This window comes from Drosophila subobscura, chromosome U (genome assembly GCF_008121235.1).
Source record: "Drosophila subobscura isolate 14011-0131.10 chromosome U, UCBerk_Dsub_1.0, whole genome shotgun sequence".
Taxonomy (NCBI): Eukaryota; Metazoa; Arthropoda; class Insecta; order Diptera; family Drosophilidae; genus Drosophila; species Drosophila subobscura.
Genome location: NC_048534.1, coordinates 22,858,146 through 22,884,787, shown reverse-complemented (window position 1 = coordinate 22,884,787; position 26,642 = coordinate 22,858,146). Strand labels below are relative to the sequence as shown.

At 43.0% G+C, this 26,642-nt stretch overlaps 5 protein-coding genes across 15 annotated transcripts; 2 read left to right on the top strand and 3 right to left on the bottom strand.

Annotated features, from left to right (window-relative positions):
* The first annotated feature begins 428 nt into the window (after window positions 1–428).
* LOC117901210 (ATP-binding cassette sub-family G member 1) lies at window positions 429–5,920 on the top strand. 4 transcript variants are annotated; one of them, XM_034811871.1, is made up of 10 exons: window positions 429–596; window positions 2,504–2,751; window positions 3,017–3,140; window positions 3,194–3,281; window positions 3,337–3,438; window positions 3,496–3,641; window positions 3,699–4,212; window positions 4,272–4,440; window positions 4,499–4,755; window positions 4,811–5,920. In XM_034811871.1, the coding sequence occupies exons 2-10, from the start codon at window positions 2,541–2,543 to the stop codon at window positions 5,237–5,239; spliced, it is 2,040 nt and encodes a 679-aa protein (XP_034667762.1). In that variant the 5' UTR covers window positions 429–596; window positions 2,504–2,540; the 3' UTR covers window positions 5,240–5,920. The 4 variants fall into 4 exon arrangements, with proteins under 4 accessions (XP_034667762.1, XP_034667764.1, XP_034667761.1 ...); XM_034811870.1 differs by lacking the exon at window positions 429–596 and adding an exon at window positions 1,756–2,197 and having other exon boundaries at window positions 2,530–2,751; XM_034811872.1 differs by lacking the exon at window positions 429–596 and adding an exon at window positions 1,756–2,213.
* LOC117901213 (S-adenosylmethionine synthase) lies at window positions 5,699–12,768 on the bottom strand. Of its 4 annotated transcripts, none has more exons than XM_034811879.1 (7): window positions 12,753–12,768; window positions 11,819–11,975; window positions 9,716–9,793; window positions 9,225–9,347; window positions 7,950–8,062; window positions 6,508–7,187; window positions 5,699–6,443 (listed from the first exon to the last, which is right to left on the bottom strand). In XM_034811879.1, exons 2-7 carry the CDS (start codon window positions 11,937–11,939, stop codon window positions 6,338–6,340), a joined length of 1,221 nt encoding a protein of 406 aa, XP_034667770.1. In that variant the 5' UTR covers window positions 11,940–11,975; window positions 12,753–12,768; the 3' UTR covers window positions 5,699–6,337. The 4 variants fall into 4 exon arrangements, with proteins under 4 accessions (XP_034667770.1, XP_034667769.1, XP_034667771.1 ...); XM_034811878.1 differs by lacking the exon at window positions 12,753–12,768 and adding an exon at window positions 12,521–12,669; XM_034811880.1 differs by lacking the exons at window positions 7,950–8,062; window positions 12,753–12,768 and adding exons at window positions 8,985–9,097; window positions 12,401–12,660.
* A 1,008-nt stretch (window positions 12,769–13,776) lies between these two features.
* LOC117901212 (sodium/hydrogen exchanger 8) lies at window positions 13,777–16,444 on the top strand. The gene is made up of 5 exons (XM_034811875.1): window positions 13,777–14,549; window positions 14,606–15,009; window positions 15,069–15,133; window positions 15,196–15,527; window positions 15,585–16,444. Exons 1-5 carry the CDS (start codon window positions 13,873–13,875, stop codon window positions 16,075–16,077), a joined length of 1,971 nt encoding a protein of 656 aa, XP_034667766.1. The 5' UTR covers window positions 13,777–13,872; the 3' UTR covers window positions 16,078–16,444.
* Window positions 16,445–16,452: 8 nt separating this feature from the next.
* On the bottom strand, window positions 16,453–18,172 carry LOC117901215 (cysteine-rich with EGF-like domain protein 2-A). 2 transcript variants are annotated; one of them, XM_034811883.1, is made up of 3 exons: window positions 17,675–18,172; window positions 17,187–17,615; window positions 16,453–16,675 (listed from the first exon to the last, which is right to left on the bottom strand). In XM_034811883.1, the coding sequence occupies exons 1-3, from the start codon at window positions 18,120–18,122 to the stop codon at window positions 16,620–16,622; spliced, it is 933 nt and encodes a 310-aa protein (XP_034667774.1). In that variant the 5' UTR covers window positions 18,123–18,172; the 3' UTR covers window positions 16,453–16,619. The 2 variants fall into 2 exon arrangements, with proteins under 2 accessions (XP_034667774.1, XP_034667773.1); XM_034811882.1 differs by lacking the exon at window positions 16,453–16,675 and adding an exon at window positions 16,717–17,087 and having other exon boundaries at window positions 17,675–18,171.
* Window positions 18,173–18,787: 615 nt separating this feature from the next.
* LOC117901209 (dedicator of cytokinesis protein 6) lies at window positions 18,788–26,197 on the bottom strand. Of its 4 annotated transcripts, XM_034811864.1 has the most exons (14): window positions 26,051–26,197; window positions 25,875–25,959; window positions 25,627–25,796; window positions 23,089–25,571; window positions 22,444–23,030; window positions 21,196–22,389; window positions 20,404–21,135; window positions 20,215–20,346; window positions 19,976–20,156; window positions 19,736–19,914; window positions 19,311–19,681; window positions 19,209–19,247; window positions 19,119–19,136; window positions 18,788–19,032 (listed from the first exon to the last, which is right to left on the bottom strand). In XM_034811864.1, the coding sequence occupies exons 1-14, from the start codon at window positions 26,089–26,091 to the stop codon at window positions 19,017–19,019; spliced, it is 6,228 nt and encodes a 2,075-aa protein (XP_034667755.1). In that variant the 5' UTR covers window positions 26,092–26,197; the 3' UTR covers window positions 18,788–19,016. The 4 variants fall into 4 exon arrangements, 3 of the variants coding, with proteins under 3 accessions (XP_034667755.1, XP_034667759.1, XP_034667760.1); XR_004649310.1 differs by having other exon boundaries at window positions 19,119–19,247; XM_034811868.1 differs by having other exon boundaries at window positions 18,788–19,136.
* Between the last annotated feature and the right edge of the window lie 445 nt (window positions 26,198–26,642).

Genomic DNA, 26,642 nt, shown 5'->3' with positions numbered 1-26,642 from the left:
TTGTTTTGCAATGGCAGCGGCCTCAGTGTGAGGCTTTCATAATAATTACCAGCATTTTGCAAAAGCTACAGAGAATGATTTTCAAATTTCATGCAGATATTTCGCATCCAAGTTCTGCACTTCGTAGCAGCGCGTAGCTCCCACTCTCCCTTCCGTTCCTATCTCTGTTTATTGCAGAGATCATTGTGTACGCTGGACTATAAATAAACTACGTGTATCCTGCTGTAACGAAAACCAGCGGCGAGGCTGCTCAACAAGTTTTGTCAAGAGATACAGCTGCTGCCGCTGAGGATGAGCAAAAAGCTCTCGTTCTTTGCCTAGAAGTGTTCTCTCTTCACATTTCTTTGTCTGCCGTAGACTGCGGGGGGCTGAGCAATTTCTTTGGGGGCTGCCACGCTGTTGTTGTTCTTCCTTCATTTGCTTTCAGTACATTTTCGGTCGCTGGTGCAACAAGTCGACTGCTGCTGCTGCTGCTGCCGGTTTCGTTGTTTCCGACGCTCAGTCGCTGAGTCTCCCACCATCCATGCCACCCAGACACAGCTGCCTCGGCAGGCGAAAGAGAGTGGAAAGCTAGCAACTACAAAAAGGAAAGTGGAGTAAGTGCAATGCAGCTCTATGACCCCCTCCCGCTACTCTCCCTCCCCGTTCCCTCTACGATTGTGGCGACAGTGAGTGCTGCATTTACGCAGCTGTAAAGACAAAATAATAATAAAACGCGGTACCCCGCAGCAGCAGCAGCAATATCTAAGCGCGTTCGTTGAACCTGACAGTCGAATGGCTGCGAGAATGTGTCTTCGGATTTCTTTTTTTGTAGGAACGAAAATGTGTTCCGCTTCTGGCTGGGGCACATACAATCAGCAGGCACTGTTTAATCGATTGCTGGGTCAACGCAGGGAATCGCTTTGGTTAGATCACATAATCCTGATAACGTCTGAAACCCACCGAGAAGTCAAACTGATTGCAGTCGGGATTAGCTCAGGCACAACGTATCCGGTTGGAGTCAGCGATAACGCTGGGAGATAGATATTGGACAGAATACCCTAATAAATGTGTGGGGATAATGAGTGTACATAATAATTATATTAGAATGGTGAAATTGATCGATGCTTCATAGAGATATGTACATGTATTGTACGTGAGTGGACAATGTGGACAATGTGGGATTTTTAATCATATATCGCACAGCCAAAGCAAAGTTCAACATTCGCCGCTTCAATGCATTTGCATGCGCCATTACCATTACTCACACACAAAAAAAAGAAAACAAGCAACGAAAAGTCGCCCACTGCATACCCTTTCAGTGGCAATTTGCACCAAACTGTTGGATATATTTATAAAGAGTGTGTGGAGGTGCTTGGCATCCCTCAAATGTATACAAAAAGCTTGAAGGTGGAGGCCATTGGTCACGCACTTGCTCCTATTTTGTATTCCACACACAGCCGCTAAAGACTTTCCACGAACAAAGCCCAGTTTCAGCAGTTCAGAGAACTCTCCAGATATTACATAGAGCATATGCATTCAATGAGAGAGCCAAGCAAAGATAAACAACGAAAAAGTAGTACACAACATTGCTATCAGCTGTAGCCCTTAAATATCAGTTGAATGTAAGCTTCCGCCATTGCCCTGCCATACATACATATGTACATAATATGTATGTATATGTATACATAAGCTGATAACGCTCTCTACACTCGTGCACATTTGTACTCCCGAAAGCAACTGTTGTGCAGTTGCAACTGCAACAGCAACTTGAACTGGAAGTTGCCGCTCCGCTTATCTGCTGCTGCTGCAGCTGAGACACCGATTCGTGGTAGTTGCAAAATTCTGGACAAGTTTTGTTTGCTTGTCTCTACTGAGATTACTCACCAGCAACCCGTGACACTCGCTCTCCCCCACAAACACACACCCAACTGCCCAGATGCGATCGGCATACAGTCAGCCAGTCAGGCAGTCAGTCAATCGGTCAGAATTCATGCTGCGGCCACTAGTCGGTCGCGTCGTTCCCGTACTGCTTTCAATCAATTGAAAATCTGAGTTTATTTTTCGAGCAGCGCTCTGGCACAGCAGCAGCAGCAGCAGCACTCGCGCGATCCCACTCCGGCCGGCGGGGAAATGAAATGCGTTGAAAAAAGTTCTTTACTCAGTGCGAAATTAGTTTCCAGAACGAAAGCAGCGCGTTTTGTGGTCGTTTCAAAGCGTATCGAAGCGTAATTGTAATAAATGCTAATACTCATTTGTGGGTTTCAAGTGCCCGCATCGCTAATTAGAATAAAAAGAAAGAGAACAAAAGACAACGAGCGAGGCAGTGAATACTTTCGACAAACTGGTTTAAATATATATTTACTTAATGCTGAACTTTAATTGATTCTATTGTACAAAGAAATTCCAAAACGAAACGAAACGCAAAGCGCCGTAGAGTAACGAGAGGTTATCATCAGTGTTAGATCTTGTAAAACACATGAAAAGCCTACAGCAAAGTGTTAATTCCCATCGTTAATTTCAGGGGCAATGAATTAAACCTTAATTAAGGCAAAATCAAGATGCAAACCACCAGCAGCAGCCTCAAAGGCAGCACAAACTCCCAGAATAGTTCGCTGCAGTACAGCAGCGACATCAATGCCATCAGCCTTGAGCTAGCCGAACACTCGGAGGACTTTCAGTCGGTTACCGGATTCAAGTATTTGCCCGCGTGGCCAGCAGTTAATTTACAATTTGCGGGACTAAATTGTGAAGTTCCGGACAAGTGCAATGGTAAGTGACTCTCACATTACAGCTAAATAAATGCTAATCAACGTATCGTGCTTAATATTGGTTTATTAAGAATGATAATTGGGCAGCATTTCCCAGTAATTGCAATGCATGTCCCGTCTTACTAACCGATAATTTTTGTACTGCTTTAAATGCACATATTAAGCAAACAATTATCGACGTAAATTCCATACTCGCATGTGCCATTTAACCACAATTATTTAACTATTTAGTTAATAAAAGTTCCCCTTTCAAACCCTTTTTGCAGCCCAAAATACGAAAAAGATTTTGCGCGAAGTGAATGGGGAATTTCGCTCCCATGAACTGACGGCGATTATGGGACCCTCGGGAGCGGGCAAGACGACGCTGTTGAATCTGCTAGCGGGATTTGGGTAAGATGTTGTACAAGCTGAAGCTGCACCTCAAACTATAAAATCTTCTGCAGTTCTGTCAGCAATGTGGGTGAGATTTTAGTCAACAATAATCCAAGGGATATGCGAGTCTTTCGGAAAATGTCCAGATATATAATGCAGGTACATATAATAACTTTACTCATCGCAGGTTGATTGCATTTCGCATAATTTTCAGACAGATGTTCTTGATCCGCAATTTACTGTGCTCGAAATGATGCTCCTGGCTGCACATTTAAAGTTGGGATTGGATCTGAACTTAAAACAAAAGCTGGAAGTGGTAGGCAGCCACAAACGCATTTATATTTGAGGTTTAATTTGTTCAACTTCTATATAGATCGATGAAATTTTGGGCATGCTGCGCCTGAAAAGATCAGAAAACACAAAGGCCCTAAGGCTGTCGGGAGGTGAACGAAAGCGTCTGTGCGTGGCCCTAGAGCTGGTCAATAATCCACCTGTGCTCTTCCTGGATGAGCCCACTACGTAAGTGAATTGCGAATAAATCTGTAAATATTTACTAACTAAATGTATACCCGACAGCGGTCTGGACGATCTGTCTAGCTCTCAGTGCATGTCGCTCTTGAAGATGTTGGCGGCTGGCGGGCGCACTGTTATCTGCTCCATCCACACCCCATCCGCCAAGATCTTTGAGATGATTGACACGGTCTACGTGCTGGCCGAAGGTCAGTGCGTTTATCAGGGCAGTGGCAGCAACATTGTGCCCTACATGCAACACTTGGGGCTGAGCTGTCCGCTCACATACAACCCAGCGGACTTCATCATTGAGGTGGCCTGTCACGAGTATGGCGATGCGTACCAAAAGCCAATGGTGGAGGCCATTGCCAATGGCAAGGTCACGCGTTGGACTCCGCCAGGGGACGATGGCAAAGTGACACCCACAAAAACCGACACAACATCCGGCGCATCGTCCTTCTACGAAATGGAGCACTTCGATGAGGAAATTAATCCAAAGCTGTTGCAGGCAAAATCTAGCTGGTGGATGCAGTACAAGCTGCTGCTGTGCCGCATGTTGCTACAAATGTGGCGGGATAAAGTGAGTAATGGATTAAGTATGAATCAACACAACTCGAAATCTCCCTTAAATCTTCCCAGTCATACATCAAGCTCAAGTTCTACATGAACATAGTGCTGGCACTTATCGTGGGAGGCCTTTATGTGGGAGTGGGCCGCCTGGCATCCAAGGCGCTGTTCAACTTTGGCTTTATGTTCACCATTGTCATAGCTTACTTGTACCTGCCCATGATGCCGGTGCTGCTCTACTGTAAGTCAGCTTTTCTTTCTGTTTTCTTAGCTCCTTAAACACACTTTCTTGTCAACAGTTCCCTCGGAAATCAATCTATTGAAGCGGGAATACTTCAACCAGTGGTACCGCCTGAGCTCCTACTATGCTGCTATGATTTCTGCCAAGCTGCCATCGATGTTCGTACTGGCTGTTATTTATTTATCGATTGTGTACTTAATGTCCAGCCAGCCGCTGGAGTGGTTCCGCTTCATTATGCTCTTCACGATAGCCTTTCTGACGGCCCTAACTTCGGATAGTTTTGGCTTGCTGATTTCCAGTCGCCTAAGCCTGGTGGTAAGTTTGATTATTTTCTCTTCCAAAAGCCTCAATCAACTTTCAACCTCTTTAGAATGGCATGTTCATGGGCCCGGTGTTGGCAGTGCCGCTGATCTTGCTATCTATACATGGCATTGGCTATGGCAAAGATACATACATATCGCCCATCATGCGATTCCTGATGTCTCTCAGCTATTTGCGTCACGGCATGGAGGGGCTGGTGGCAGCGCTCTACGACTACGGCCGGGGCGACACAATCTGCGAAGACACCGAAATGTTTTGCATGTTCAAAAAATCCGAGTTCTTGTTGATCTTTTTGGGCTTCGAGAACATGCACTATCTGTGGTCCGTCTTCTGCTTGATTGGCTTTTATTTGCTCTTTACCATCGCGGCGTATGTCATGATACGGCAGCGACTGAAGAAGTCAACGTCCAATCAAATGTTCGCCTACGTCCTGCAGCTGTTGACTAAATACTTTAATTTTACATCATACAATTACTAAGTCTGAATGACCAAGGAAAAGGTTGGTGCTGGTAACCCAAAAACAAAGTTTAATGTGAAAATGCCATACGTTAGTTGTTGCGCCGTGCTGTGACGAATTTTAATATAATTATAGATAATTGTACGGCCGAGCTGCTGAGTGATATACAGAATAAATCCCAATAAGTGTAAAAATAAAATAAATATTTTAAATGAAACTTACCTTAACTTCTACCAACAAAAGGCCCACTGGGAACTGGAAGCAAGAGAAATAGATTGTCGCATAAGTTTATTGCAATTATCATTGTATTTTGTGAAAGTTTCCACGTATTGTACATACACACACAGACATAAAATATAAACTTTTGTGTAGGGAGAGTCTTTTGGCGCATTTTTCGAATATTGTTTTATCTGTTTTTATTTATTGCGGTGATTCCTATTATAAGTACTGTTACAATTAAAACACCCATACATACTTGTGTGCATTTGGGTCATTCGTTTGGATCTTTAATATATTTTTGTAAAGGAAAATACATTATATTATAGTTGGCTACAGAAATACAGGGACAAGGTGTGTGTGTGTAGGAATTTGTTTACAATTTGTTGTTTAAAAACTTTTGTTGGGGTAAAACTTATACCATGCACAATCGACAACACATACGACACAATAATAAAAGATACAAAAATAGATTTACAATTGAAACATGAGAAATGTTTGTGTAATCTCTAGGCAAATCATATCCAAGATTTTATACAATTTCAAAGAGGCCAGGAGGGTCGGGCTGGGTGGCTATTTTCTTTTTTGCGATAACAGATCTGAGCGTGAAGTTCTATACTAAGCTCATCATCATTTTAGGGGAGCTCTCTATTAAGTAATTATATGCGGATAGTATGACAACTACAACTTAGCTGTGTGTGAGGACTGCACACATCGAAATGGTTTAAATTAAATAGTGTAGAGCGCAGATGCAGTTGGAAACTGAATCCCAAGCGAGAGGTCGCTCGCTTCGGAACTCATTTTCCAAACAAAAACTAAAAATTACGTTGCTGTTGCTGTCTCTGTTGATGGCTTCAACCTTTTAGCACACGGTGACGGCGGCAGCGATTCGTCGGCATCTAGTCAATTGATCTCCAAATGCTTTGCCTCCTCCCACGAGAAGCCGTCGCGTCCAAAGTGTCCATATGTGCTGGTGCGCTGGTAAATCGGCTGACGCAGGTTCAAGTCCCTGCAACACAACAAAAAGAAGGTTAAATTCAATCCTATAAAGACTTGTCCAATGTTTCACTTACTTCACGATCTTGCCGGGCCTAAGGTCGAAGTTGCGCTTGATAATTTCCAGCAGTTCCTTTTGTGTTTTATGGGAAGTGCCGTAGTCAAACACGGTGATGGACAGCGGCTCGGCCAAACCAATGGCGTACGAGACCTGCACCAGGCAACGCTTGCAGAGGCCAGCCTTGACCAAGGATTTTGCCACCCAGCGTGCTGCGTAGGCCGCAGATCTGTCGACCTTCGTGAAATCTTTGCCGGAGAAGGCACCACCGCCATGTGCACCCCAGCCGCCATAGGTATCCACAATGATTTTGCGTCCCGTCAAACCAGCGTCACCCATGGGACCACCAATGACGAACAGTCCGCACGGATTGATGTGGACAATGGTGTTGGCATCAAAGTATTTGGCGGGAATGACAACTTTCACAACTTTCTCCATGACCTCCGAGCGCAGAGTTTCCAGCGAAATCTTCTCCGAGTGCTGCATGGACACAACAATGGTGTGCACACGCTTGGGCACTGCCGAGCCTTGGTTGAACAGATACTCGCAGGTTACTTGAGTCTTGGAGTCGGGGCGAGCCCACCAGAACACGTCCGAGCGGCGCAGCTCTGCAATCTTTTCGTTCAGCTTGTGGGCCAGCACGACGGTGAGTGGCATGCATTCCTCGGTCTCATCGGTGGCATATCCAAACATGATGCCCTGCAAATAGTTGGAAAGAACGCTTAAGTATTGCACTTTATGATAAGACGAACAAAACGAAAGCAACACAAACCAAACACAAAGAACCTTACCCGTTTGTGAGTAGAATAAGTAAAATACATTTATGCTTAGGATTAGTAGGAGGGGAGGATGATTCAAGCGACAAGGATTAGATGGTGGGAGTAGCAAAAGTAATAGTAAAATAAAATTAAGAGAGCGTATGTGCAGCATGTATGTTTGTGTGTAAATTATGCAGTGGTGTGTGCCTTGATTTTGCGCATTTGTTATTTGAAAGAAAAGAAAGACTAATAATATATCGAATAATATACATAAGATCAATTTCTGATCAAATTTTGTTGGCTTCAAATAACAAGCGAGGCGATGAAGTGCATGTTCTGGGATGGGCCGGCTGCGTTGCGATTTAGCAGCAGAATTTGCAACTGAAAAATACTACAAATGATTTCAAAAGTAATCGCAATACAGAGGAGTCTCGACAAGCTCAATTAGTTACGAAAATGTATAGGAAACAATTATAAAGGAATATGTGCAACATCAAATTGTATTAGTGGCGGTAAAACCCTTTCCAACAGAGTTATCAAATCGCCAAAACAGCCAAAACCAAGGAGTAAACAGATATGCTGGACCCGCAACCAAAAATGACAAGAAAACATCCTTCAGGCGCAACTCTTGGGAAAGGGCATACGATCCTCGGCCTGCCGAGTATGCCAATTACTTTACGGTTTAATGTTTTCTAATCCACACCTGATCTCCGGCACCGATTTCTTCCTCGGGGCGATTGACATGCACGCCAGCAGCAATTTCGGGAGATTGTTGGTCCAATGCCAAAAGCACGTTGCACGTTTTAAAATCGAAACCTTTGAGTTTTGAATAATCAGTTTGCAAATTGGATAATATCGTAAAAGATACATGATTTTTGGTTTGTTTGTATCGTGTTTTTTGTACACATGAAACGAGAGAGAAAGAATAAAAGAAAATAGCGCAGCAATATTGCACACACACAGAGGGAAAATGTCTGTAAATAATGTATAATAAATGAGTTTAATTCACCCTTTTATTCTAGTTTATATGTAAAAAAATGTTTATAATTAGTTGCTGGATCTTCAATCTTCGATATGAGCATGACTGAAATTTAATTTCTAGTCGTTGCACCTGTGTCAAGGAAGCCAAACCTAAGGTCAGTTGTGATGAAGACAACTGCAGGGAAGTTCCTTAATATTAAGCCCCATGCAATGCATACTTTGTGTTGGCATATGGGTACGCTTCGTGGAAGGTCTATATGAGGTATTCTTATGAATGGGTTTGGTAGAATGCCCGATTTATGTGGTTAGAATACCCAAAAGTGTCGTTCAAGATGAGTTTATGCAATGATTATGCGCCCAATAAATGGTTTTGTTTTGCTCGAGGCTTCCAATTGTGAATTTCAACGTGTAACATTCTCTGTCTTCAATTTTAATTTTTATATGGGTATATTTATTGGGAGTGTTAAGGATCGTTGATCCAAACTGAAATGAGCTAACTTCCTGGCCCTTGGGTTGTACTTTGGTGACATTAAAATAGATGTTATATGGCAAAACGATTTTATCTGGCTGATTGGTCTCTTTTTTGAATGAAATGAATCTCTGGTTGGCCTGCGAGCGAGCAAAAGTAAATGGGAGAAAAATACGATTTAAGAGAAACATTGAACAAAATGTAAACGTAACGAACAAACGCACACACTTTCCGCACATCACTTAGGTGCTAGGCGGTAGTAGGAGAACGGATAATCTTTTGCTGTACCTGATCACCAGCACCGACGTCGTCTTCTTCGCGGTTGATGTGCACACCGTTGGCAATGTCTGGGGACTGTTGTTCAATGGCGACAAGCAGATTTAGAGTCTTCCAATCGAAACCTTTTTAATTTTGATTTGATTTTTGATTTAAGTTAACTACTGGCTTTCACATGGATGTAATGGTAAGTTCCTGAAATCCCGCCCACAAATAGTGTCTATATGTTACGATAGACCTGGTCAAACTTACCCTTGGAGGAGTCATCGTAGCCAATATGCTGGACCGTCTCACGTACCACCTTCTGGTAGTCAACAACCGCCTTCGATGTGATCTCGCCGCAGAGCAGAATCATGCCAGTTTTTGCAACAGTTTCTGTAAATAAAAAAAAGATTAATTTTTGTTTTAAAACAAGACCAGCGGCAACAAGTCAAGCAACTCCAGTAGGTTCCCTAAAGCTTCACTCTGGATGGGACACATTTGTTTATTGTCTTTGGTGCCGCAATAGGCCGGCTATCATTACACACGCGTCGATTGTTGAGCTAATGTTTACTTTATAGAGGAGTTTATTTACTGATGGACAGACGCTACAGACAAAATAAAAAGCCTTATCGGCGCATTTTGACTGGCTGCTATCACTCTTAAGAGGTTCCCGCTTTAGAGCTCCCCATTGAGCTTAGAGTTTCGGCTTTTGTGACCATCACTGTTGTTGCTTGATGCTTGCTTTTTGAGTTGTAATTTACCACATGCTACTTTGGCGTTGGGGTCCTGCTTGAGGTGTGCATCCAGGATGGCATCGCTGATTTGATCGCACATTTTGTCTGCAAAAAAAGGTAAGAAAGCGATGAAAATTATATGAACATTTTTGGATACTGGGAGGGAGAGGTTGGGTGGATAAGTGTGTGCCAAATATTTGCCAGTTATGTGCTTTTCGTCTACATGTGTCGCCGCCCAGGCGCGACAGCTAAAATTGCTGGGCCATGCAGTTTATTTGAATTTCTTCAGTCTGCGATTGACAGTGAAATTCAATGCCACTTTATGTCCATAACTCAGAACATAAGCCCAACGCTGCGATGCCGCTGTACAAACAAAAGATTAAAGCACAAATAATAAAAAAGACGCATGCCCACATGAGATCCTGGGGATCGTATAACGCCACCACAAGTGACACCAGTCGCGTTGCCATCAAAATGAGACGCAACACGTTGGCGGAATGAGAACTTTTCGGCAACTTTCATTGGAAACAGCGTTATTGAACTCCAAACTTGTGTCAGCAACAGTTTCCACACTTCGTCTCGAAAACTGTTGAGTCACTTGAATGGCGCATCGTCTCGATTACAGCTGGGAAAATGATCGTTCCAAGAAAACTAATACTTGGGAACACGCTAAACTTATGGGCATATGTAAATACATTCCAAGAATTTAACTGCGACTCATGTTATTTACATAGGGACTGTTCTAGTTCATTATATTTGGAGAACCTTTAACGTCACTCATTCATCATGGGGAGACAGGTGAAATGAATTGTAACTTTCCAGGTCCTCTCTTTCGGGGTACACTCCCCCCTCTCTTATCAAACATCAATCCTGTCATCAAGGGCTGTCTTCTGGAGTCGCCTTAATTAGCATTATAAAATGGTAGAAGCAATCAATGCGTAGTATAAAAGGTCGCTCTCTCTTATCAGCAAATAATATTAGTACGTATGTAGCTGTATCTCACACACACACAACTGGACCTACTGATATAAACAAATAGCAAGGCGGTGTTGGACATGGGGCGAACACACATTCGAGAGCAAAACACGTGGTTGCCATTCGCAAGCAAGAAACGCTTAAAAAGCTGAGTAACTCGTTGCCATAGAAGCCGCCGCAAAGAAAACCAACGTGGATTTCCTTCATTTTGGTCAATGTTTTGATCGTCTTCTGCAGAACAGGTACTTATGTACAAATGTATATATTTATGTACATATATACGCATATACGCAACGCAGGCAGAGTACATGCATACATACATACATACATGTACGTGTAGCCGCAGAAGCACATGGTGCGCATGACGCAAAATCCACGAACGTGTGAGAGCGGGAGAGTAGAGAACGATAAAGAACCAGTCTATAAATTGCGTCGGCCCCACAAACAGAAAGTTGGGTCGCAGCTGTGTGGGGGCTAGAGAGTGACCAGCTGTTTGAGGGCAGACATTCCGTTCTGTCAGGGTCCACGGGCGCCAGCTGGTGATGTATTTCGATGCATCAATTGCATCTCCAAATTGCAAATCTAACGAAGTCTACACCGCAGCACCGGCACATGCACATGGATATGTAGATCTGTATGTATTTAGACCGCTTCGCTGACCACTGCTGAGTAAACAAGCACGTTTCTCGACACACAGTCAAAATCTCATTCCGCAGCTGACTACAACAGAAGCGTAAATTGTAGTAACAATAAGGTTCGACGAGAGGGATAGTCGCTCGAGCAAAGGTGCGTGCCCCTGGGGTGTGCCGCCATTTTGTTAGATTCCAAGCAACATTGCAATACAAAAGATATCAGCAGCAGCCACAGTCAACAAAGAAGCTGCCTGACTAGCCAGGAGAAATAATTTCGGTTAGGTTAGGAGCAGAACACAGACAACAGAAACACCGCAAAACTGACGCAGACGCCAAGTGCGAGAGCGTGCGTATGTATGTATTTCGATTTGCATACATACGAACATATATGAATGTACATGTGCATGCATACATACATATGTACGCAGATGCACGGTCGCACTATGATGCAATAGGAGATACCTGGGATGCAATTGCAGAAGGCTGGGCCATAGATTTTAAGGGACGGAAACACCGCACTTACCTGGGTGTCCCTCGCCAACAGATTCGGAAGTAAATAGGAATGTTTGTCCATCTTCCATGTCATAGGAGTTTCCATTGCCATTGCAACCATTGGCGCTGTGTCCGTTTGTCTTTTGCGGCATTTTGGTTGGAGTTCTCTTGGTTCGTTCTGGATGAAGCTGTGTAAAAAAACGATGCAAACAGTTGGCATTAGTGGGGAGAATATTCATGAACAAATTGATTTTCCACACTCTCACAAAATTTCACAAATATTTTGCACATGTACGAGTAGTTTGCCGCCGCTGCCGCCGTCGCTGTGCTGTGCTGTTTTTTAGCTTTAGACATTTTCCGGTTTTGCACGCTTTTCGTAAAGTGTATGTATATTTTTATATAATCACAAAGCGTATTTTACTTTTTCCTTTCATGCGGCGAACGCCTGGTGTTTCTGCATTTCACAACAGCACAGCACAGCAACGACGGATTCTAGCACACACCGGCGGCACGCACGTTTCAGACGGTTAACTATTCGAGAGGCTTTGTGTTTTGTATACTGTATACTGTACACTAGTTCCTATTGCTATTAATTCAATAAAATTATACACACTGATTCTCTAATGTTTCAGCGACAGCAACCTAATCAGCAGCGCAGCCAACACACGTCCAATCTATGCGACGGTTCTGTAGAAAAAGAGCGCACGCTTTTTGTGAGTTTCAAAACTTATACCTCGTTCGCGAGAATTTGTCAAGAGCGGGAGCGGACTGGCAGAGAATATATTTTGGGGTTTACGGTGGCGCTCTTTGTAGGTTGTTGGGGTCTCGCGAAACTTTCCTAGCGTTCTGGAGTTAATTTTAACATCTCCACGTTTTTTTCCTTTGCGCTGATAAAAACAGCTGTTTGTGGGTGCTGCCACACTGTTGGAAAATATACTCCTCGGATCTGGGTGCTCTGTACTTACTTTAATTTGAATATTGTATTGGGCGGCTCGACAATTTCAAAGTTCGAAGAACTCAACTCACGACTTGTCTACTGCTCGAACAGATTTCGACTGTGGCCGGTCAGTGAAACCGAATGTTAATTTATAAATTTTTTGCCGCCCCAACTCGGAAAGATGAGTCGGCACGAAATGAGAGCTTATCAAAACCAAATCTATGCGGTACTATTCGAATAAAAGCTGCTTACTTGAGCAACAATTTTAAGTTTAGCTTAGAATCGGCACATTCTTGTGAACGACAATTTTATAAATTGCAACACAATCCCTTAATTGAGTGATATGATATAACCTGATGACAGATCCGTCGGTCGATGACAGATCACGACCCTAATCAATTAAATATATAAGGTTTTAGGGTTTTCCAGCCATCTGTACATTATTTCTTTGCAATATGGTCACGTCATGATAACGACAAACAAGGTCTGCCAAGATCAAGGCGCTCGGTAATCAGCTTTCTGCATAACAAATATAGTAAAGATTTTAAATTCCGACTGAGAATAGCCGAAAAAAACAAGCTGCATTATCTTTCAAATGATTTTGACCCCCCAGGTCTGATCGCGTGTGGCTCAAAACAATATACACAGATGTCTGTTATATACTTCAGCACATAGTTAAAATATGCGAATGGGCACTGTATTGTTAAGCTCGAAAATCGGACCTAGTTACACGGTTGTCCCACCGTAGAGTCTTCTAACATTGAAATTGTCAATTTCGAGCTAGATCTCTGCACAAAAGTTATCAGTGCTGACCCGTGCGACCCCATCGCCAACGTGACTTGACAAAAGTCGAAACGACGCCATGCGAACTGATGATTAATAATCTTGTTTTTGTATAGTTCGTTTCGTTTCGTTTTTAATCAATTAAACTCTATTACAAGCACAATTTCCGTTCAAATATTTACTCGGCGGGAGCTAGCGCGTATCTGGTTGTTACAGATATAATATGGCAACGCTGCGATATTTGGCTGATAAACAGCTGATACTGTTACTGTCGTGTTTTTTCTGTAATGAAAGGGAAACAAATTGTTGAAATTGTGTAATATTAGTTAAATGCGTTCGATCCGCTTATTACAGCATCGGTCAACATGAAGGATATCCGCTGGTCGCTGTTTTTGAATGCAGCTGTCATTTGTCTCGCACTGCAAACGGCAGCATTGGACAACAGCGGGCAGGAATCACCGACAAATACAATTCTTAACAATTCTGCTACACCCGAAAGTAGTAACGTCAGTCATGTAAATTCCTCACCCAGCAATCCATTGATCAACGTCACAGTCTCGACTGTTTCGCCCATCAATGGGAGCACCACAAGGAAGGGAAACAGCTCTACTCTAGTCACGGAGCCTCCGCTTATTGATTTACATGCCGTTGAGCAGGAGCATAACTCGTCCCTGTCGTTGTTCTTCGTAATATGCGTAATTATGCTGGGCATCCTACTTATACACTTAATGCTGCAGACTGGATTCCAATATTTACCCGAGAGTATCGTGGTGGTATTCCTGGGTGCCTTTATTGGACTGTCGTTGAACGTTATGTCTGGCCAAACTGGCAGCTGGAAGCGCGAGGAGGTCTTTTCCCCAATGGGCTTCTTCCTTGTCCTCCTGCCGCCTATTATATTTGAGTCTGGCTACAACTTGCACAAGGGAAACTTCTTTCAGAACATTGGCTCAATTCTAGTCTTTGCCATTTTTGGCACCACCATATCCGCATTGGTCATCGGAGCCGGAATATACTTGCTTGGTCTTGCAGAGGTGGCATTTCGGTAAGTAGATTTCTTTGTTTTCTCAACTTTAGCTAACTTCATTCGCTCTCCCGCAGGCTTAGCTTTTCAGAGTCGTTCGCCTTTGGATCGCTCATCTCCGCTGTTGATCCTGTCGCAACTGTTGCCATTTTCCATGCCTTGGATGTTGATCCAATACTTAACATGTTGGTGTTCGGCGAGAGCATTCTAAACGACGCTATATCGATTGTGTTAACCGCATCCATCACCCAATCTGCCAATGCAAATGCAGAGGCCAGCACGGGAGAGGCAATCTTCAGTGCCCTTAAGACGTTCTGTGCCATGTTCTTTGCTTCGGCAGGCATCGGAGTCATCTTTGCATTGATTTCTGCACTCTTGCTGAAGCACATTGACTTGCGGAAGCATCCGTCACTTGAGTTTGCCATGATGCTGATGTTTACCTACGCACCCTACGTTCTAGCCGAGGGAATTCACTTGAGCGGTAAATAATAATAATATAATGCAATTCCTAATAACTAATTAATTGTTCTTGCGTTACAGGAATCATGGCCATCTTGTTTTGTGGAATCGTCATGTCTCACTACACACATTTCAACTTGTCCACGGCAAGTGTGCATTTATTTATAATTACTCTTTCTTCCTAAACACAAACTTACTCCAATCTCAGGTCACTCAAATCACAATGCAGCAGACAATGAGAACACTGGCCTTTATAGCCGAAACTTGTGTGTTCGCCTATCTGGGACTAGCGATCTTTTCATTCAAGCACCAGGTGGAGTTGTCTTTTGTTATATGGGCGATCGTGCTGTGTCTTATTGGACGCGCCTGCAACATATTTCCTCTGGCATTTCTGGTTAACAAATTCCGCGAGCACAAAATCAACAACAAGATGCAGTTTATTATGTGGTTTTCTGGCTTACGTGGAGCCATTTCCTATGCGCTATCTTTGCACTTGAACCTTGACAGTGAAGAGAAGCGCCACGTAATTATTACAACCACGTAAGCGCAGACTCGTTTGAAGTACAAACAAAACGTTCTATAATACTCCATCCGTAGGTTGATTATCGTGCTGTTTACAACCTTGGTTTTGGGTGGTTCTACCATGCCGTTGCTGAAGTATCTTAAGCCTGGAAAGAAACGAAGACCACGTGGAACTGTACGCAACTCATCCGTGGAGGGAGAGGGAGCAGGACCAGGAGCGCGCCGCAGCAGCAACAGCCGCAAACGCTCAAAGTCGATCTCTCTGTCGAAGACAAGGGAGTGGGGACAGGCCATCGATTCAGAGCATTTGTCCGAACTTACCGAAGAGGAGGATGTCTCCTTCACCCAGGCGCGTAATCGCTTTGGCCGCCTCGATCGCAAGTACTTCATTCCGTTCTTCACGCGTCGATTCAACAGCCAAGAGCTGCACGAGTGCAAGTCTCAGATGGCGGACTTGACCAACAAGTGGTATCAGGCGATTCGTGTCAGTCCCCTAGACTCAGACGAGTCCGATGAGGAGCTTGGATTAGCAGCTAGCACAAGTCAGAGCCATCTCACACGGTCGTAGAAATAAATGATAAACGGAACTCTGGGGCTGTGTTAAAACAACTTTGTGGCCAAAAGTGAAGGATCGATCGTATTTATGTTTTTTTTAGTTCATTTAGATTAAATGTATTATTGTGGCTGGTGGCGGTGTACATTAACTTGTAGAATATTTTGCAACCTTGTATTATGTTTGTTGGATATAAATCCAAACAGATTTATTCCATGCCAACATTTCTCTCTGGGGGAAACATTTCAAAACAGCCATTTTGAAGTGCATTGAGTCCAAAACTAATCATTGATACTTCAAAGTTTATTATTATAGATGTATTTGTGATTTTGTAAATGTTTGAAACCAAATATATAATAAATATGTAATTGTGATACGAATATTGAACAAGAAAAAACTTTCTTTGAGTGGAACAAACAGAAAATATTTCTCAATTCACTTTGGCAAAAATCATGTAAATTTAGTTAAACTTTCAGTGTTGCTTATAATATTACTACTGCCTATTAAAACTAAAATTGACTAAGAATTGTGTGCATGTGCATGCACTACAGTGGCATCTACAGCTCATTGTGCGTTGGCTCCTCACTGAGCAGCGTTTCCGAGTCGCTGATGACTGCAAACAAAACAATATGAAAAATCTTTTAGGACATTTACGAACATTTTGTTTAATCAGGAATACTGCTGATCTTTCACGCGAATTGGCCTGCCGCGACTTATTCATAGAATAAACACACTATGGCCCAATTTGTAGCTTAATGCTTAATGATGGCTCAGTTCGGCTTATAATGACTTCATAATCAGCTCCTCTAATTGCTTTGTGTCGATTTCGGGATTAATGCCGGCTTGTGGGGAGTTAAGCCAGTACTCGGAGGCGGCAATGTATACGGCAACAGCCGCACCAACGACACAGCCCCAGCCTATATGTGTGGAGCTTTGAAAGATAACACAAGTGGCCACACACATGCCGAAGTAGGTGAGTAATCGCGTGAAGTTCACATACGAGTCGCGCTCCTCCGCGGATTGGTCTTTGGAAATACAGGTGCGCAAGAAATGTAGTGCAAAGTGGTTGTTTTAGACGGATAGAGCTCAATAGATGGAAACAGTGTTCCCAGACATTCACTTACCGTGACATTTGCCATCTTTGAGCACAAAGCCATCCGCACACTGCTTGCACATGTCTGGGCCATCGCCATCACAACCATTACAGGACCGATCACATTCGAGGCAGGTAAAAGATCCTTCGTTGTTCACACAGAACTGCTGGGCACGGCATGCGTTCGGGCGCTGCTGTTCCAGGCATTCATTGATATCCACGCATCCTGTTTCCGAATCCATGCTCCAGCCATCCTTGCATTTGCGGCAGCTCTTCGGACCAGCCCCTGTGCAACCGCCATCGCCACACGCAGTATGGCACTGTGTGCACAGGAGCTTGTTTTCGTCCCGGAATGATTCATAATACTGACGGGCACACTCTTTGCAATTCGATCCCGCATAGCCAGCGTCGCATAAACATTTACCGTTGCCCTTTCGCGTTCCGGCTCCTTTGCACTTGCCTGCAACAGTTATGTTTTCACAATAAATATTCATCGATAATGCAGTTTTGTGTACATACCGTTGCCACTGCAATCGCTGCAGGGCAGACAGTTTGGTCCATAGGTGTTGGGCGGACAGCACACGCTCAACTGTTCAACGCACAGCCAGGATTGCAGGTCCGGACTCTCGGCTTGCTTGTGTGTGAACCAGTCTTCAATCAACGCCTCGTGCTCGTTGGCAAGGTTGTGGCAATGGTCTTTATTTGCCACTTCTGCCTCCGAGCAAAGCCGCTCCTGGATCTCCACGAGTCGAACTTCGCTGTTTTTATAGGAACGTAGTTTTTCCTCCTCCCAAGCAGTATCTCCACCACCATGTCCGCGCTTGGTGCGTTCCAGGCCAACTTTGAAAGATGTTACAAGCAGGCTACAGGCCCTACAGGGAGGAGGTGTGGCCTTATCGGCTGATGTGGAGGCCACCGCCAATGCCACAAATGCAATTACGGATAAAGAATTAGCCTTAAACAGCATGTCTTCGTGGTTCTTTCGTTAATCTCCCAGGCCGGTGATTCGTTTACGTGTATCAATTAATATATCGATATACGATTCCACAATAATATCGATGTTCAACATCCCACCTGGTCATATTGAACTAAGACTAGCACAAATACTATACAAAAATTACATTTCTAGTGTTCGTTCGGCAAACAACTCTTTTTTTTAGTTCAAAATTTTCAGTAACTTTTTTATAATATTCAACACAAAACTGAAGTATCTGGTCAATGCGGACTCATCTCTGCGACCAACCAATTTCGCTGTAGCGATTAAATATCAAAAAAAAAAAATACTATATAATACCAATATGTTTCATGAGCGCAAAAATAGTTGTTCCATGGCGGGGCTTATCGCTTAGCCTCATAGACAGAGCGAGTCATCTGGCTCTTCAGACTTTTTTTTCGATCTGAATACTGCCCGCCGTTCAGCTGCTAGCAAACCGTTTGTGCTTGAAAAAATATCTTATCGGTGTCATACGAAAATCATCCCTAGTTTTTCTAGCGAACAATTTTCAGCAGTGCAATTTTCAGTCTTGTAATACGTCGACTTACCTATTGAATCCTTAAGTGTGCTAAAATATGACACAAATACTTTATTTCAGGTATCACCCATCAAAACGAACACAGGAAGATTGATTTATGTATGCAAAAGTCCCCTCAAATGGAGTTTTATTATGATTTACTTAATTGTCCTGTTAAAAATTACTTTGGAATATGTGTATATTGTACGCTTGTACAAAAATAAATGTGTGGGAATGGGTGAAAATGACGTGGAAAATTGTACTTAGCGTTTCCATTCAAACTGTGTATTACATCAATGAGGATCAGGGCATACAATATCTTAAATTGGTCAGCTTAGTTTTGGGTAGGTTTAAGATGTAAATGAACTGGTGATAAGTTATATAATAAATAAATACATTTTTGGTGGTAAATAGCATATGGTATATGAAATAAATTATAATTACCAACTTACTTAAAATAATCCGAAACGCTAGACATGAAAATGCAGAATTATAGGAGATTTGTATGAGGATATTTGACGCCATTGAATAGCAACAATTACCATTTCAATGGAGTGCTTTTGTTGTGGTATGCGTTGGCCCTAAAAAGGAATAAAATATATAATAAACATTTCATTTGAAAGGTTAGGAAAAGAAAAACATACTTAATAACGCCGAGATTTTGGCTTGCTGTAAGAGTTATTAGAGGTGTCAAGCGCTCTATAAAACGTTCATTGTTACGTTCTAATTCACGTTGGTAATCCTTTTGGTCTGAAAGTATTAGGTTTCGATTCTTTTTCAAAGCGTCAGCACAACGCTTTGAGAACTCGCGAAAACATAATCGTAATTTGTTTTGATGTTTGGTCGGTATGGTTGTGCCATTTGATAAATTTGATAGAAAAACGCTGGCCATTTCCATGGGTCCCTGGTTAACGGTCGTTCCAATGCATCCTTGCAAGACCATTTGCAATATTTTCGGATCAGCTGGCTCCTGATTTGTAGCAGCCGCCAATTCCACCGTCTTTTTTTGAATATCCTAAAACATTTCGTGATTAAAAGGTGCTCGGATCGCAGTGAGACGTTTGCTTACCTCAATTGCAACTTCAATTGGGTCCAAGACTATTTGCTGTCGACTAATTACCATAATGCGTGTCTTCACATAAGGAAAGTGGTTGGCCGTTGTCAAAATTGTCTTTCGCTTGCATTGTTCATGAAGCTCTCCATGAGCCTTACCGTTTTTGGTAAATGGTGTCGCATATATAAAACGTTCTAAATTGTAGCAAAAGGTGTTAGTTGTGATAAATATAAATAATAGAAAGGAACAACGTACTTATATTAAAGTTCCTCTCAAAGTAGGTTTCACGATGACGCATTTCATATGTTTCAAAATAAGGTTCCACATATGTGATCTGAATGTACGCCTTTTCCGAATCTAATGAGTTGATGTCCACTGAATTTGAGTCTTTTATGATATGTACAGAGTCGGGGCCAAATCGTTCCGTATAAAAGTTCTAAAAATCATAACAGAACATAGAGGTAAGTACATTAAAATTATTGCAATTGGCATACCTGAAGTCGGCTGAATATCTCTGGCAACTTGGTCAATGTTGGCTCCTTGTAAATAAATTCTTGTTGATCCAAATCTCCAAATTTAGTTCCATAAAAACCAACACGAAAATATGTACCAAAAACTCGCTTTCCCTGTTTAAAAGATATAATTTAAAATTTCTTGCATTGATTTATGAACTTTTGGCTTACTTGTAGCTGGGCGATGCGATTAAATGCTTCCTGTAATTTTCCATGAACTTTACCCAGCTTAAGAAAGTCTCTGTTGGCTTCACAGATGGGTATCAAAATCTTGTACACTTCGTTCATTGCCTCATACATGCCAGCAACTTGGAATGAGCTGGATGCCTCTTCGAGTAGTGCCTTTAGTCCCGTCTCAGTAAAATGATTTCCAAGGCAGATCCCATCCTCGCCAGGGCTAAGCACGTCATCCGATACGGCCGATTCCATAAGCGTGTTTGGGGAAATGCGCTGAAAGCTGACTGCGCCTACAGGTAAATGAGTTTGGGACTCCAACATGCTGAGATATTCGGAGACCAAGGCAGCGGCGTGGACATAGCACATGGCTGCCTCCGTATGATTAGCACGTTCACGATGCTTTTTGGCCATGTTTTCTAGCCAGGTTAAGCGTAGGTCTGGATTGTTTTGGTATCCTTTTGCAATGCGATTCATGAGATCCAGCAACATCTCTGGATCTTCCTGATATTCCTTCATTTTCACTGTATCTGAGAGTATCATGTGTAGATTGAAGAGCAAATCTTGCACCTGCTCTGGGAACGATGTATCCTGTAGATCGGAGTCAGATTCGGCATAAACCAATACCGTTTTCAGAGCACGACGAAGAGATTGCTCGCTAAAGACTGTGCTGGTGCCAACCAATGAGCTCAGCGACATTGTCACCTGCATCTTCACGCGTGCAAAGTTCTAAAATGATACAATTTAAAGCTGTAAAAAAGTGTTTAAAATAATAAAAATAAAACGTACATTTCCAATTTCAAAGTTTTGTCTCATTAGTAAATATAATGAGGCTGCGGCCTGTGAGCGTATGCCGGGTAAGAGCGATCCACAATGCTTCAGCAATATCAAACACAAATCAGCACAGATGTCGGTTTCCTCATCGAACAATAAGTTGGGAAATTTAAAAATTAGCGCACGCTGAGAGGCAAACAAATTTTGTAGCGCCAGCGTTGACTGATTCCGGGAGAGTGCATGCAGCAGCACTTTAAGCAGGCTACCGAGTAAATTATTGTGGAGATTGGCAGCTACGTGCACTATGATTTCTAGAGTGTCAAGTAGAACAAGCGCAATTTCAGTCGCCAATGATCCTTCGATAAAGTGGCTCAGCTCCAGATCGTGCTCATTTTTGCCCACACCATCGGTGTAGGGTGAACGGTAGGGCATCTGATCCTTACGCCAGCGGAATTTCTCGGTCGAATTGCGATCTTTACGACGATTGATTAGATCGTAGCGTGCCGAATTCGTGCCTCTTATGCATTCCTCCAGTTTATCCTTGACGTCCGTGGATGCAGTCTTTCTAAAACTTTGTGTATTGGTTCGCTTTAGAGTCGGCATGTGCTTCTGTCCCGTATACTCGAAAGTTTTAAGGCAAACGTTTACAACTTGAAGCATTTGATGTACCCTGTGAGGGGTCAAACCCAGCAGCCAGCGGTACAAAATGTTGCGCTCTAAGTTCTTAAGTACCCATAGAAAGCAGACCAACAAGTGGCGCGTGTTCTCAGAGCTTAACGGCGACTTGTTTTTCACTTGTTCACTCATGTAGTAGGGGCGACTTCCCGATATTGCGAATGCCACTTCTGGACTGATAGTCGCTGCTGCTATAGTTTGCTGTGGTCCTTGATAATCTTCAAGCTGTCCAATCTGCTGCAATCGGTCATGGTCAATGCCATGCTGATGGAATTGTGGAATGCTGTCCATCACAATGGATAATAGGGGAATGTACAAAGAGGCAACTCGGGCGCGTGCTTCCGTTTCGCAATATCTTGTATCCAAATCATGTGAAGTCATTAGGTTGCGAATGCAACGTATGGCCTTTCCATGTAATTGGGGATTCGGTACCTCCATTACTGTGGCCAAATCACTTAAAACAAGTCCGACCAGAAAGTGCTGTTGCAGGAACTCCTGGCTGAGATCAGCTTGCAGTGCGCGTTCAAGCGAACCCTAAAAGGTAAAAGGTCTCAGAATTGCAATTTACTCATTTGAATGTCCACTTACACATGATGTTTGACTGTTGCTCGAAGTCGTACTTGGTGTCGGGCTGCACGGTGCTGAAATGATCGTATATGCAGTGCCAAATGGTAGATTCAGTGCCACAAAGTGCTCATGGCTGCACACAATGCGCAGAAAATCTATTTTATAATTCATTAAGTCTGGTATAGACGCGTTCTTGGAAATGAGCACTTTGGTATACGTTTTAATCAGTCCAAAAACAAAGCCGCGGTCCATGATGCTTAATACATCAAATATGAAAAAGCTGAGGCTGGCATTCAAAGATTGCGCCAATTTCGGTTCATTACTGTGATATCCAACCACTTTTGTGGTAACTAAATGCACCAGCGTCGACAGATCATCATTGTATTGATGTGGAAATCGGTTTTTACGTGGCGCATTTAGAGTGTTTGAATTATGCAAATGCTCAATCATTGACTTGACAATAAGCTCGAATAAAAACCACGAATTTGCCATGGCTAGTTCTGCTGCTTTGCCGCTGGCCACAACCCAGTGAAGGGCCAGTTCTTCGTGCAGCAAACGTACTTGAACATCGCGACCAACAATGGAGTTGAGCATTTCAATGGCAAGATCTGTAAAAAAATTAAGTTTATGGAATTGAAAGGAAATGAATTCACTATTCATACTAACCTTTGCGATCCAAGCTCCGACCAGTAGTTGAAACATTGTCATATAAACTGTATGAATCGCTCAATTGCAAGTCTTCGGTATTGCTGCGGCTGCAGGTGAGCCGCTTCTTGCTCAGAAATGGATGCGGTATTTTGCATTGAAATTGCACATAAGTTGAGAATAAACTTTGACGTCCGTATTGATCAACTATTAAATCGTCGCTTAATATTGACAAAAGTGACGACACCAAGCAAAGAACTTCGAATACTGTAGAGCCCAGGGACATAATCTGTCCACCAAGTTTGTGCGTGGTGACTAACAATTCAATTAGCTTGTCCAGCACGAGGGGCAAGTGCCTGACTAATGGCTCACGGTTTGCATGCTCGATGTCCAACAAACACTTCTTCAACTCAGCCTCCATATTCCCCTCGCCGATATGGGAAGGTATATTGCGAGTGTCCAAATATTCACACAACAAGAAGAAGCGGTCCAGATAGGCATCCAAAGTATGAATGGCAGTCACTGCCTCCACGTAGATGGCAAAGACAGCTCGGTGATTGTCAAGCCACTTGATTCCTGGCAGGTGCACATTTGGTGGGATAAAAGAATAGTTTTCTGGTGGCGTCTCCACCATTACGGGAAGATTAAATTCACCAACTTTCAGTTTTCCATCCTCCAATAGGGGCAGCCAAGTGTATCCAATGGGCGTTTCCACAGAGGGCTGTAGATCCTGTGGCTTCTTTTGGCACGACACGTGGTAAATGGTAAATAGTAGATGGTGATTCTGCTTTATAGATGCTGGCAAAGCAATCTTAATCTCATCATAGAATGACGGACATTTATTATGATAGTTGACTGCCGTAAATGCTTCTGATGAAAATTTTGGACAAGATGATTTGCCGAAAATAGCATTAACTGCATCCTTGGAGGTCTCACCGGCCATTAGTTGAACACGAACGGCAATATTACGCGCCGAGCCAGCGCGCGATGAGAAATTGAGCTCCTTTGGCGACACGAAAAGTAAGTTTCGATAGCTATAGTGCGGATTGTATATGGCCGATTGCGGAAACTCTAGAATTTCTTTGATCGGTCGAAGATTTTCTCCAACTTGTGGATTAATTTTAGCCAATTCAGGAGTTAGTGCGTTCTTGGGATCCTCAATGCATGGAGATATTTCCAGCTTAATCGAGCCTGGAATACATTTGTATTTTTTCATACCTGAACTCGGTCGTTTAAGCTCCGGTAATATTTTATATAAATCTTCATCTTTCATTTTATCTGCCTCCTGCTTAAAGAAGCTCGGAACAGTTATCGTAATGGGCCGAAAGTTTTCAACCACATTGGCAAAATCATCTGGCGACCATGAACGTCGCTTCTCCTTTCGCTCGAGAGAACCACGCCTGGTCAGTGTTCCGCTCATGTCATTTGCTTTGCGTCTTAGCTGATCAAAGCTACTCGTGGATGACTTTCGATCTAAGCTGTTGGAGCTAGGGGCCGTGCCTAAGCCGCCACCTGCGGAGCCGCTTCCAGCCGAATCACGATCTCCACCGCTAACATCCTTGTGCTCAAAATTATCACCATTGAAGACGTTTGTCAAATAGATGCCGGTCCAAGCAAATGGCATTCGGTACTTGCCCAAGCGCTCACAATAGTCTGCAGCATTTGATTTGACCTTTTCACGGTACTTATCCTTGTCTTCCTTCAAGTAAGGTTCGACGGAATTGTTTATGTCCCCCTGCAGCACCTTCTCCAGACGAATGACCAAAAACAAATCATTACTCGGGTAAGAAATTTCAAATATTGCCGAGTGGCTTTGGGTACTTATGTCCGCGCATTGGACATGGCTCGACAGCATTCGCTTGAGGCCGTCTGAGTTCATATCAAAGTAAAAGTTCTCTGATAGTTTTTGACGTTCCTTGGCATCATATATGGCCATAGAAGCAAAAATTGGTTCCACCTCAAGCTCGAGTCGAAGCTGCAGACATTTGACCTGTATGCGGTGTCCCATATGTTCCATTGGGATCTCAGCAAACAGTCTGCGTTCAATGCTCTCCTCTGCATCGGATTCCGGGTACAGTGAAAAGAGAGCAACTTGTCGATCTTGCTGGCGACGTACATCATTGGTTTGATCGATTTGTTCAGGCGGTACATTATTCAGCAAGTTCGGTATTAGAGGATCGTTAACAGAACGGCGCAAGTCGAAACTTGCCCACGAGCCACGCGGCGTCAGAGTGTCCGTGCATGAACTAACTGAAGCGAGACTGGCTATCGATTGCCTGGAGCTGGGTGTGCAGCTTTCGCTTTTGTATGCGAATGTCTCATCGAACGATGCAAAGTCTTTGTCTATCTCGAACTCTTGCTGGTATGCCGAGGGACTTATGGTGCCGCGATCAATGCGACGAATGTAACACGAGCTTGAGTAGTGCCTTTGGGCATACTCCACCACCTTCCAGGGACGGGTATAGCAGTTCACACACTCCTGCACATGCTGCGGCAAATCAATTCTGTAATAAAAATAAGTGTAAGTACTTTTTGTTATAATTTACACACACTACGTACAAGTTCTCGTTTGGCGTAATGTGATCAACCGTTCGAATCTTTCGAGGAATGATTTTAACAGTTACATCGCCTTGCGGAAAATCCAAGATGTGCTTCAGTGGATCCCGGTTGATGATGTTCATATGTTGTGCGAGGAATTCCTCATAGTCAAGCGGATCTGTGGGAGATAGCTGGTGCCAAAAACACAACATCATAAAGTAAATAAACAAGCAGAACAGTATTTCGGTAATATATAAAATACAACTTACTGCCGATGAGCAGAGCGCTGTGTCTGCTGACTTGGATTGCAGGTGGTAGTTGCATACATTTTTACGAACATCTGCAGCAGGCTGTCTGGAGTAGAGCATGAAAAATGGGTGTAATTGCTATTATTGGGCGTTCCTTTGTTTGTTTTGTTGCTTGAGCCTACGGACTTCTCACTTACTTTGATACTTTTTGCACAAACGACCGCTGCGCGGTTGACATTTTGTTTGGTTAAGTGTTAATTGTTAAACACCGGCCTAATTATTTCACTTAATGCAATTATTTATATTTTTTCAATGAATTCAGCGTAGACCAGAGTGACCGCGGAACTAGTGGGACCGACAGACCCTGGGAAATATACCGAAATATACCTTTCATTTTCAAAATATACTTTAAATATACCGTAAGTGCAACATCTTTTTCCTCGACTTTGATCTTCTGTTTAAAATTACAAGCTAGTTAGTAATCTCAGCTTTAAAACTGTAATTTTACTCGAATCATCATTCCATTCTCCACAAGATTGTCTAATTTTTATGTCTAATCTTTATTTGATTGATTGCAAAAAAAGGATTAAACAAAAGTAGTCAACCAAAAAAATAGGGGATGGAATTGTGCACTGCAGGCTCAGTTCAAGACCAATCTAATCGGACTGTCTAGACTCTAGATTTAAGCACCTATGATTACATTAGTTGGTTCAATGTATGCCTCTGTACGTTGGTCCGAAAAAGAAAGTGTTTGCCTAAAGTATAGACGACACTTACAAGGTCCTGGCT